Raw genomic sequence first — 12,339 nt, 5'->3', positions numbered from 1 at the left:
CTTCTTTTTGTTATAATTAGCTCGACTTAAAATTTAATTTTCGTGGATAAAATACTAATTATCGTAATTATCACCATTTTAAAAAAAAGGATTAAAAAGCATTAGAAATTTTAGTGTAAGATTAGCATTTAGGAAAGGTAAGGTTAAGAAATAAGAGGAAGGCAATGAAGGCAAAAAGCAAGAAACATTCAGGTGCAGACGCGCCTAGGGAGAGTAGGATACAACCATGTGAAAACTCAACGTGGGGAATTGTGATTGGATGTCGGTGGGATAATATGAAGGTCCAGCAGAGGGAAGTAGGGTGTGAGCGTATACAGGGATACAGGGAATAGTTTCCCTCCAGTCCTTGTAATAAATTAAAATAAATAAATAAAATCAAAATGAAGGAAAAAAGGGAAATAAAATGGAAAAACGAGCAAGAAGACTTGTGGAACTCTCTCTTTCTCTTTCTTTGTTGTTTCTGTCTCTTCTCTCTCTGTAGTTCATAGCCAATTTCCTCCTCTCACTTTCTTCTTTCTTCTTCGTCTTCATACTCAACTTCGAGGAATTTTTCTCTCTTTTTCTTCTCTTCTTTTTCGATTCGATCTGTTCTTAGCTTCTTCAATTGATGATGAGGACTTGACAAATCGGAATCGCCACGCTTTGACCTCCTGATCGAGGTATCTTTTTGACTTTAACTTCATAAATTGAGGGTATCCCATCTTCGATTATTGGATGTTGTTGTTGTGGTAGTTCGTGTTGATGTTTGATACATGAGATTGAGGTTTTAGTTTGTGGTAATTTTATGCTAATTTTGGAGCTTACCCGTTCTTCTTCTGGGTCGTTACTCTAGTCTTCGAAATAGTATTTTTGTTTTTCTTTTTGTTTCTGTTTGGGGATGGTTTCTGTTGGGGTTTTGACTTCATTGGTTTGGATTTTTTAGTGTTGTGAATCTTTTGATTTTGGAAATGGTTGGAAATCTACATGGATGCTTTTGGTTGAGTCTTTTCAAGTTGGGGTTTTTGCTAAAACTAAAGGGTGTTTGTTTTTGTTTCCTGATTTTTCTTTCTTCTGCTTGCGTTTCATGGAGGTCTGTACTTGACTTGTTTGCTTTTTTGTATTTTTTTTTACTACGCTGCTTGTTAGTTGTTTTTTGTTTGATAAGACTATACAAATGCTTGTTTTTTCTAAAGTTTGATCTTTCTTTTCCATTTGGTGGTTTGGTTACAGATTCTATTAGTCGGCTAGGAACCTAGCATCGGTGATGCTAAAGATATAAAGGGAATCAAAAGGGTTCTCTTAAAGTGGAAAAATGTTGGAGGGTGGTCAAAAATTCACTGGAATGATCGATTTAAACGAGCATGCGTATGATTTATCTCAAGGGTTTTACCATAAACTTGGTGAGGGAACCAACATGTCTATTGACAGTTTTGCAAGCTTGCAAACGAGCAACGATGGAGGATCAGTTGCCATGTCTTTAGATAACAGCAGTGTAGGATCAAATGAGTCTCACACTCGGATCTTAAATCACCAAGGCTTGCGACGGCGTGCAAATGACAACCATACTTTTCAACATAGTGTTAACCGTCGCGGAAGAGTTACACATCACCTGAGTGATGATGCACTAGCTCGAGCTTTATTTGATAGTAACACACCCACCCAAGGTCTTGAAAATTTTGAGAAGTGGACTCTTGATTTAAGGAAACTTAATATGGGGGAAGCTTTTGCTCAAGGTGCCTTTGGGAAACTCTATAGAGGCACTTATGATGGTGAAGATGTTGCTATCAAGATCTTGGAGAGGCCAGAGAATGACCTGGAGAAGGCTCAGTTAATGGAGCAGCAATATCAGCAGGAGGTGATGATGCTTGCTACTCTGAAGCACCCAAATATTGTTCGGTTTATTGGATCATGCCATAAGCCGATGGTTTGGTGCATTGTTACTGAATATGCGAAGGGCGGTTCAGTTAGGCAGTTCTTGATGAAGCGACAAAGTCGTTCCGTCCCACTGAAATTAGCTGTCAAACAAGCTTTGGATGTTGCCAGGGGGATGGAATATGTTCACGGCCTTGGGTTGATTCACAGGGACTTGAAATCAGATAACCTTCTGATTTTTGCGGACAAGTCTATCAAAGTTGCCGACTTTGGAGTGGCCCGGATTGAGGTGCAGACAGAAGGAATGACACCCGAGACTGGAACCTACCGCTGGATGGCTCCGTAAGTCTTTTGAACCTTGGTTGTTTCCTGTTATAATCTTCGTCTTTTCCAAATACTTCCTGCATGCTTGTTTGTGGCATTTATTTATTATTGTTTTGAAATGGGACTGAGTAGCTTTGTCGTGACTAAGAAATTAAGCAGAAGATTGGCCAAGAAATAAATGGCTAAGGAAAATATTCAAGGCTCCAAAATACTTCAAAGGCCTTTCTTGTATAAGTCCTTGGTTGCTATATTTGAACTATAAAAGGAAAATAGAACTTTCGTAAAATTATTTTATTTGTTTATTTATTATTTTTATTATTGTTATTGTGAGGATTAAAGAGCAGAATCAATTCTATGTTTTAGGAACCACATCCAAAACTTCCCAAGCCTGTGCATAGTTTGTATGATCTCCTTTCTTGTACAATTCATTCTAAGCATGGTATGGGAACTCTGAAATTTGATTTTCCAGCACTAGTTTCAGTATCATTCTCCACCAGATATTGAGTAATTTTTCCAAGCTTATGCTTTTCTTTTAACATTGGTTTATTTAACGTGCTGACGTTTGTTTCTCAATTTTTTTTCCTAATTGTGATTCTGATTTCATATGTATTTTTCTGCTGGTACAATCAAGGTTACCTTATGACAATTTATGTTAAGAATGCAGTTCTTCACGGGAAATTTTGGGGGAATAATATCCACTAACTAATATTTAGGTTTAAAAGTTTTAATCTTATCATTTTATTGCATTTGTTGGTTTCATAGCTGATAATTTTTTTTCCTGGACCAAGGAAAAGATCCATTTGGTAATTTATCACTTGCAGAGTAGAATTTAGGTTTTAGTTTTTACTTTTGCATCCAATTGTAAATGTTAAATACTGTTTCAAAGGAGATCACGTGCCTCCTGTAAGGCAGCATAACTCTGTTGCATTTTCAACTTTTACAATGTAAATTATAGCTTTGACACATGCACACATGCACTCATGCATATACATTTTTTAACTATGCACGTACAAACAAATGTATATACATATACATACATGTTTCTGCAAGTATTTGTGACTGTGGCTCTTCTGGGTCTTTTGGCTTTTCCAGTCCCCATTCTTTAGAAGTAGACTTGGCGACTAGATCAGGATTGTTAAGCAAGTTCTTTCTCTCTACATTTTCTCTCTCTTTTGGTTGGAGAAAATACTCAGTATGTTTTCTTAGAAATGTTGACATGTTTTTTCCCTTATTTTTTGGAGGATAAGAAAGTATAGGGAAATATGTTCAAAATTATGTTACTAAAACTGAATATGCGAATACAGGTTGTAAATACGGGATATTAACATTTATCTCCTGGTCATTTTGATGCCTTTGCTTTTGGTTTCTTGCCCTTATTTTTATTTGTGTTTTGGTGGGTGGGGGTTTCTAATAGAATGATTACAACAGCAATCGTAAGGTTTCTGATTTTTGATCTGGCTCTGGCTGCTTCTTATATGTCAGATCAGGGGAGGTGTGGCCCTTTCTGCACCATGTGCTAATTCCATATGAATGCGGTTGTATTATTTCTTTTACATATGTAGGTGGAAGATAGATTACAAGGATGCTGGTTTATACTACAGATCTAGAATTCTAGTCAAATTTTATTTCATAGTACTCTTGGCGAAAGGTCCACCATTACTGTAGTAGGCTGTCAATTTGTTTTTTGAAATCTTTGGAACATATCGTTGTAGATCTTTTATCCTGGCATAGTTTCTTGTGATGGGATGTGTGTTTGACAAGGGTTGTGCATTTCATTTCAAGGCAATCTAGACAGATGTAACTTGAAGTGAGCTGTGAAAAACATTGGATGCCTGATGCCTCGTTGAAGGTCAATACCATGATCGCTAATGAGGCAAAGAAGACAAGTTGCATATCGCTTCTTGTCATGGGTGTGTACCTTGATGCACCTTAACAATAAGATCTGGGTAAAGAAAAAACTATTGCTTTATGTGGGTAATAATTCTTTCTTTCATTGTTTTCTTAGTCTTTTTACACCTTATCAATCCTCTTGAGGGCAACTATCTAGATACTTGAGGCTTCACTGTGAGAATTTGAAAGGTAAGGATATGACAAACCTTTCTTCCATTCTCACTCTCTTAAAAGAAGTTGTCTTCCGTTCCATTTTTTTTAAAAATTTAAATTTAATTACTATTTTTTTAAATCTCGGATCTTCCTTTGGATCCAATTAGGTGGTAAAAAATGTATCTTCACTTCACCGAATGAGGGTTAATGTAGTCTTTTGAAAATATGGTCCAGCTAATCCACCTTTGATTAATCTCATAATATTTGCTGGCCTTGGTTGTTTTGAAACACGCATGGTCATTATGGGTCTATTTGGTACAGTTTCGTTTTCTTGTTTTTGTTTTCTAATATAGAAAAACAAAACTACATTTGGTAACTGTAGTGTTTCTCATTACTTGTTCCATATTTGGTAACCATTTTTTGTTTGTGGTTCTTCGAAAATTTTAAATTAAGATATAGAACTTTTGCATGAAAACAAATTTCTGAAATTAAATATTGAAAAACTTATGTTATATTTAATTTTAGATATTTCTTATGCATTTTGGGAAGTAAAAAAAACTGATAAAATAATATTTTACTTATGTTTTGGAAAAAACTGCTGAAGAAACAAGAAACATGATTTTGTTGTTTTCAAAGTAAACAGAAATATTTACACAACCCTTATGTTTCTAAAAAAACTTGAAACAAGAAACATGAAATCTATTAAAAGGACTCTATGAAACTTGATCTTATAGTATGATTGGTAGGTAGCAACTCTAGTATATTCTCTCTAAACAAGGATCTTTCTTGATGCCCGGGTGCACTTACTGATCCATTTAGTCTTTGGTTGTTGTATTGCTCATTGTATAACCCTCTTGTACTTTGGGCCTTAGCTCACATTTTTCTTAATATAATGAATTATTTCCTTTTTTTAAAAAAACAAGGATCTTTCTTCTATTAGATAGTATTTTGTGAGATCTTAATTTGGTGGAGCCGATTGAGTTGGTTTTATTTAAGTTGTTCATCTTACCAGAGGTTTTTGGTGCTTTAGGATCTAGGTATAATAGAACTTGGACTCTTGAGTCCTTTAGCGTATATTCTTGGAAATTGTTTATTTTCTCTTACCTGGTCTCTCCTACTAGTCATCGTCCTCTCACCCTTTTTGCTCAAAGTTGTAGAAAGTGAAAAATTTTGAAGGTCAAAATTTTCTTATGGTTGGTTCCCCCTCTTGATAACTGATATGATGGTCTAGAAATCCCCTCTTTTGTGCTTTGACCTCAATGGTATGTTCTTTGCAAAGAAGTGTTTGAGGAACTGGACCACATGTTTTGGAGGATTCCTTTTGCCCAAATTTACTTACAGATCTTGCATCTCCCTTCTTGACGAATTAGGGTTTGATCCTGTCTATTTAGTAAACAATGCCTTTAAAAATCAGGGCAAAATTTTCTTCAATGCTCTCTTCGAGTATTTTTGCATTGGATTAGGGCCCTTTTATGGAACTCTCTTTTTTGAGTGTTTGGAAGGCGATGCCTCATCTCATTGTCTTATTTTGTGCATTTTCTACATTTTTTTTAGTTATGAAATACTATATTAAAAAAGAAAAATCGTGCTGAAGGTGTCCTTTCTTTAGAATGGTTGCCACACTAATGTTTTCTTATTCTTATAGAAAGCATTCTCTGCTTTAGTTGTTGTCTTATCGTTTACTGTGATTGACTGGTAAATCACTGATTAGAAAATATTGTGATGATTTAAAAGTTTTGGAAGGCATGTTGTTTGGAGAGCAAACGTTGCTCAATGAAAAGGTCTCAGAAGTTGGTCAAGGAATTCTTAGGCTGCTTCGATGAATAGCTTAGTATGACAAATTGATGGCTGTCAGTTTGAGGAGCCAGGTCTTTCTATTTCTGTTGCTATGTCTTATATGTTCTTATTGGGATGACTCTAGGTGAAGTTAGACTGAGGCAGACAGCAGAAGTTTGGCTATCGAGTTTGGTGGTTAGAGTAGCAAATAGCTATGACTCAATTTCTTCCCTCAGTTTAAGGGGAAGAGAAATCTTCTTGGATATTCATGAGGATACTGATTCAATTATCTTTGCTAAATACTTAGGATGTGGTTTAAACACGTTCCTTCTTTTAGCAACTATAGTTTAAGTTCTCACATTTTAACTTCATTTGAATGGGATCTATCCCTTTTCTGTAACATTTCATATCATCAACGAAATTATTTCCTATCTAGAGAAAAAAAAACCGTCACCTAGTTGATATTTACACTCTTCTCTTCTTGAGAAATTCTTCTGTTGCGCTCCAACCAAGTGTTCCAGAGTAAGAAGGCACAGAAAGCATTCAGCCACAATATCCTCTTGTCATCTTTTAATATCTGACTAGAGCGTTGAATCACCAAGTCTTAAGACTAAATTATCGATGTCAATATCGAAATCGAAATTTCAATTTTACGGATATATCAATAAATTAGTGATATCAACGGATATTTTTGTAAATCACAAAATTTATAAAAATGATTTTAATTAATAATTCAGTTGTTTTTACTTCAAAACTAAGTTATGGATATTGTTATTCGTAGTGATATTCCTATTAAGACCTCCAAGAGCAAACAACTGAAAGAATACTTTACATCTCTTGGACGTTGAATCCCAATATATATTCAAAAGAGAGCCTGGAGGACTAGTTGCTCTTGTGTTAGTGTAAGAGACCTAGTTAAAGATATAATAGGATTATTAGTAGAATATTAGTATGGCATATTAGTAATTAGAGAGTAAGTTTTTTTTAGAGCTTTTAGTTACAAATAGAGAGTGAGTTGAAAGGGTGTAAAAATCTTTTGTAAATTTTGTGGGATTTCCTTTGGGGAGTTTAGGGAGAGTCTAGCCCTCTTGAAAGGCTAGTGGTTACCTTGTTTACTTGTTCTTATGATCTTATGATATATGGTGGTTTTTCTTTTTTTCTTTTTTTTTTTTATTGATTTCGCAATATGTATTTTAATATTTGTTTGTTCCTTGTGTTCTTGAGTTCTCTTGTTAGGAGGTATCCTAACAGTTAGACAAAACTAATGCACATGATTTGTAGATCAAACCATTTGTTGTACCCATTCACCAGGAGGTGTAGTTCAGCTTCTTATATAGCTTTGACAACCTACCCTTCACGTTCTCAATGCGTGTTCTGTCTCTGTAACTCTTTTCTGTAATCCTTTGGCTTGAGCTCTCTTTCATATAATGGTTGAAGTATTTTTTCATCCTATTAAAATAAGCCATGATTGAAGACTTGCTTCTTTAAATTGGAATAACAGTTAGAGACAAGGTTTAAAATGCTGATGTCAATGGAGATATTGGAGGCCGAGGTCTTAATTTTATGGAAATATCGATAAAATGTTAACATTGATGGATATTTCTGGATAATTATAAAAACAAAGAAAATTCAAAATAGAGTTAAATTAGTAAATGAACATTTTATGATTTTTAAACAAGTTTAACGCGTCTATTATTTTATATTATATTTACATTAGTGGTATTTTGTTACTTTTTTTTTTTTTTTTTTTTTTTTTTTTTTATGTTTCGTGGATTATTCTACGATATAATGGAAATACCAATTCACCCCTTGTGTTGATATCAAAACCATGAAAATGTGGGATGGAAATAACAAGATGTCGACAAAAATTTAATCCTATGGTTAGAGGTATGGTTTCTGTTGATGCTTCGACTGATATTGAAAAGGATGTTGTTCATTTATCTTTTTCTTCTATCTACTAGTTATTGTAAATTTTTAAACTTATCAGCCTTATGTTAACATTCTATTTAGGTGGCCTGTATGATTTGAATCTATGGCCCATTAAGATTTTCTGCATGGGTTTGTGGACCATTAGTCCAACCCATGTTTGTTTTATAGTGACCTAATTCAGATGGTCTTTCTTCCTTCCCTCCTATTTTTCTCTCAGCCTTCTTGAGGAGTATTTTCCCTCTCTTTCCTTACATTTTGGCCTTTTGGTATTCGTTTTTTGGCTTTGAGTGAGACCCAAGCCTTACAAGTCACATCTTGCCTATATTTTTGTTTTACTTCAATGCAATGCTGTATCTTATAACAAGACTTTAGTTGGTGAAATACGTGATCAGTCTTGGTCATGGTTTTCTGACATAATATGGTTACCCTATTATTTCTCGTGATTTATTCTTTGCTTTATAAAAATATTAAGTTACCCAAACCACTCTAGCTTGGTCTAGAGTCATTAGGGCTATAGAAAAAGTGGTAGGCCTTACAGAATGAGTCCAACCTATAGTGGCCACCAACTTAGAATTTTGAGTTTTGAGTTTCTTTGTCAACCAAATATTGTACGTGAGTAGGTTTGGTGATATAAGTTAAGGATGTGCTGAAGTTGGTCTCAACCATAAAAGATGAATAAGATATTTTCTTCAAGCATGCTAAGCCAAGTCAATTAAGTTTGAAATAATGTACTCAAGCTTTGATGTGTTGCGCTTTGTTTCTGTTGGTGATCTGGAAAATTCAACGTATAAATTTGAGAAGTTAAGGGTTGATTCTTCTGAACAGTATCAATTTTGTTATTTGAATTACCAACTTGAAAGGAAGTTGAGCCTGACAGGAAAAAACTTTAGCTCTTGTTGTTTGTTGTCCAGAAGGCAAATATCTTTACAATTATACCAAATACAGTATCTTCCCTCTTTGATATCTCGTCCCCTTCATTTTGTAGCCTTTTCTTCTTCTTTTCTTTTCTTTTCTTTTTTTTTTTAAAAAAAAATTATGAAAAGGTGTCTGTTTCTTATAAAAAATCAAATTATACTGTGATTGAGGTCTGTTTAAAGTTTCAATCTGCATGGGGAAATAAACATAGTTTAATATACTTTGATATGCAAATAATTTCATCTATGACTTCCAACCTTGATGCTTGAAAAGATTAAATAATGGCTTGTGTAGTGCTATCTGTCAAGTTTGAATTTAGCATCAAATTTGTTATAATGATCACTTAGTTATTTTGACCCGCGGAAAAATTGTTAATATTATGAAATTTGTGGTTGTGGTATTAGTTTTCCTAGGAAGAATATTTTTTTGACTTGCTACCGAAGGAGAAATTTATCTGATCATTTGCAAAGGAGAGAAAAGGTTTCTGTATGTCACGTACCCTTGTGTTGCTGGAGACTTCGTTTTCTTAGATTTGCATTTTGTCACTCGTTACTGGTTGGCATGTTGCTTCTCAGGGGAAAGTTGCTGATCATATTTTGTTAGCTTTTTTTATATTTGGAATTAGCTTACTATTTAGGTTATATGAGGGATTTTTTCTTTTCTTTTCATTGTATGATTTTGCAGGGAGATGATCCAGCACAGGCCTTACACCCAAAAGGTGGACCTGTATAGCTTTGGTATCGTTCTGTGGGAGCTCATAACTGGAATGCTTCCATTCCAGAACATGACAGCTGTTCAGGCCGCTTTTGCAGTCGTAAACAAGGGAGTCCGTCCTATCATTCCCAATGATTGCTTACCTGTTTTGAGTGACATCATGACCCGGTGCTGGGATCCCAACCCTGATGTTAGACCATCATTCACCGAAGTCGTCAGAATGCTTGAGAATGCACAGACTGAGATCATGACGACGGTTCGTAAGGCTCGTTTCAGGTGTTGCATTACGCAGCCGATGACAACAGACTGATATTATGATATAAAAAAAAAAAGAAAAAAACTGAACACATTGAAAATGTTAAGGTCAATAAGGAAAGAGAGACAGATGAAGAAGAAACTGGAAAAAGAAGAGGCAGATGCAAATAGAAGGTGATTTGTTGGTGTGCTTATCTTTGTGTATTTATCTTATCAGATTTTTAATTTCTCTTTTCAGACATATAGAAAGGAACAAAAGAAAAAAAAAAAAAGAAGTTATGATGAAACCTTTGAACCTTCTGGTTTTGAGTTTCGTATTTTACTGGATTCCTGTTGGCGACTTAACCATTAAAGAGGAGATTTGACGTGTACGTATACAACTTTTGCTTGCTCTTATGTTAAATTCACCGTTTATCTATTTTTAATGAATGGCAAAGAAATGTTAAACCTGCATTCCCTCCAACTTGCCACTCAGAAATGGAGCTACCTTCCTAAATCCACAGCTCATTTCTTCACCTATTTTCAAGTCTTTTGGCAGCAACCAGTGGAAATTTTATGTTCAAATTTTGCAGTGTGGATGGTGGTAGATATGAAGGGGGAGTAGGGGCCTTTTCGTTTCTCTTTCTCTTTGTAAGTTTTATAGCAAAGTTTCAAAGGTCGATGTCTATGGTGATAAATGTGCAAGTACTTTGTGCTAGTGCAGAGAGAGAAAACGGGGTATGCACTGAAGCTATATGTATGAGGTGGAATGAATGAGAACGTATACAGCTTTGTCATCCAAAAATACTGGTTCAAACATATGCTATCCTTTGTAATACAAGGAAAGTATTTCAGATCAAATTCACAAGATTGCATATGGCATGCGCAGCCACAAGTTAGCGTAGGTGCAATGGTAACTTAAAACGAATAAAATGTGGTAGCCTATGCATTGAAATGAAATTGAAATTTGAATGATAGATGTAAAAGTTATGGATGTTAGTGGGAAACAAGATTCTAACTTATTGACTTCTATTTAGTACTCCGCATACTTGGACTCCTTAACTTCTTGAATCTAAGCAAGAGAACTTTGTTGCACTACTCTCTCAATATAGTGAGGCACACAATACTAACCTATGTATCTAGATCTCCAAATGCTTGCAAGTGGTTGGATTTTGGTCTAATACAACCTAGAAACTAAGACCCACTCTTGCTCATTTTGAATTTTCACACTCAGGCCTCATTCAGATGACACGAGATTGTGTTTTCAGAGGAAATCCAATTACGGACCTCCATAGGCACATCCGTTCTTTTTTTGAAATATGTTGTACAACGAAAATAAATAGTGTTACTACTAATGTCATTCACTTACGTTCATTTCTATTTTTCTGTGCAAGATAAGGCTTAGGGACATACTCAATTTTATTATGCCAGATAGCATCACCATCTGGGATGGGCTGGCTCAGTTATTTTTAAACAAGTTCTTCCCTCAAGCAAAGACAAAGGTGAATAACTGTTTGAAGTTTGGGAGATGTATAAGGATCTATTGTAGAGATGTCCACTATATGGATACCCAAACTAGCTCTCGATCCAATTGTTCTATAATGGACTGTCTAGTAGGACTAAATCCATCTTAGATGCAGCTACAGTAGTGTCAGTTTTCTCCAAGATAGCTGAGGCAACCACAACTTTGCAGGAAGATATGACCACAACAAGTTATAACTAGCCATCAGAAGGAACTACTACGAGAGTAGCTGGTCTATAGCCACCATGACCAACACTTCAAATAAACTTGATGTTTTAGGTAATCTGTAGTTGATAACATCAATGGTGGGGACCAGCGCGTACCCGATAATGGAGGATCCTTATATGCATCAAGCTAATTACGTGTGCAGAAATCAAGGCCAGTATGGACAATTTCCTCAGAATCTGCCCACTCATGATAAGAAACAATGAAGGGAGAATTTTTAAATCACCATTTGCCCTTACAACATTTTATAATTCCTATTTTATCATTCATCACAACTATTTGAGTCAAAGTAATTACAAGCGAAGTGGGTTATTCTTTTATATGTGGGTGTAATCTTGATCATAAATATGAAACATCACGATCTAAAGGTGGAGACATCACAATCTACCATCTTCATTAAAAAAAAAAAAACAAAAAACTACAATCTTAAGTTTTTTTTAATACCAAACAATTAACATAACGATATTTAAATAATATTAAAATAAAAGAAATTTAAATGGTTGGAATTAGGGGCGTAAGCAGTTGGGTTGGGCTCGGTTTTTGTAGAAAACCAAAACTGAACCACTCATTTGTGAAGGAAACATAGGGGAATCAAAACCAAACCGGATTTAGTGGGTGTTGGAAAGAAATTTTGGAAGTTAGAGTGATTTGGAAGAAAAGATATGAGAAAGAGGCTACTTGTGTTATTGATCACATTTAAATTTTTTGGCTTGATACAAATGGTAGGACATCTCTCCTATTTATACTAGTTAGCACCCTTAAATCTATGCTAGAATTTTGCCAACACATTCATGATCTAGTGTCTA

The 12,339-nt window shown here is 34.9% G+C and overlaps 1 protein-coding gene across 1 annotated transcript; it reads left to right on the top strand.

The window, feature by feature from the left end:
• The first annotated feature begins 379 nt into the window (after positions 1-379).
• On the top strand, positions 380-10,187 carry LOC120079822 (serine/threonine-protein kinase STY13-like). Its single transcript, XM_039034236.2, has 3 exons — positions 380-659; positions 1,210-2,193; positions 9,523-10,187. Exons 2-3 carry the CDS (start codon positions 1,292-1,294, stop codon positions 9,860-9,862), a joined length of 1,242 nt encoding a protein of 413 aa, XP_038890164.1. The 5' UTR covers positions 380-659; positions 1,210-1,291; the 3' UTR covers positions 9,863-10,187.
• The last annotated feature ends 2,152 nt before the right edge of the window (positions 10,188-12,339 follow it).

The sequence above is a fragment of the Benincasa hispida genome, chromosome 6, assembly GCF_027475165.1.
Source record: "Benincasa hispida cultivar pf3 chromosome 6, pf3_genome.v1.1, whole genome shotgun sequence".
NCBI lineage: Eukaryota > Viridiplantae > Streptophyta > Magnoliopsida > Cucurbitales > Cucurbitaceae > Benincasa > Benincasa hispida.
This window is presented reverse-complemented; position numbering and strand designations above follow the sequence as displayed.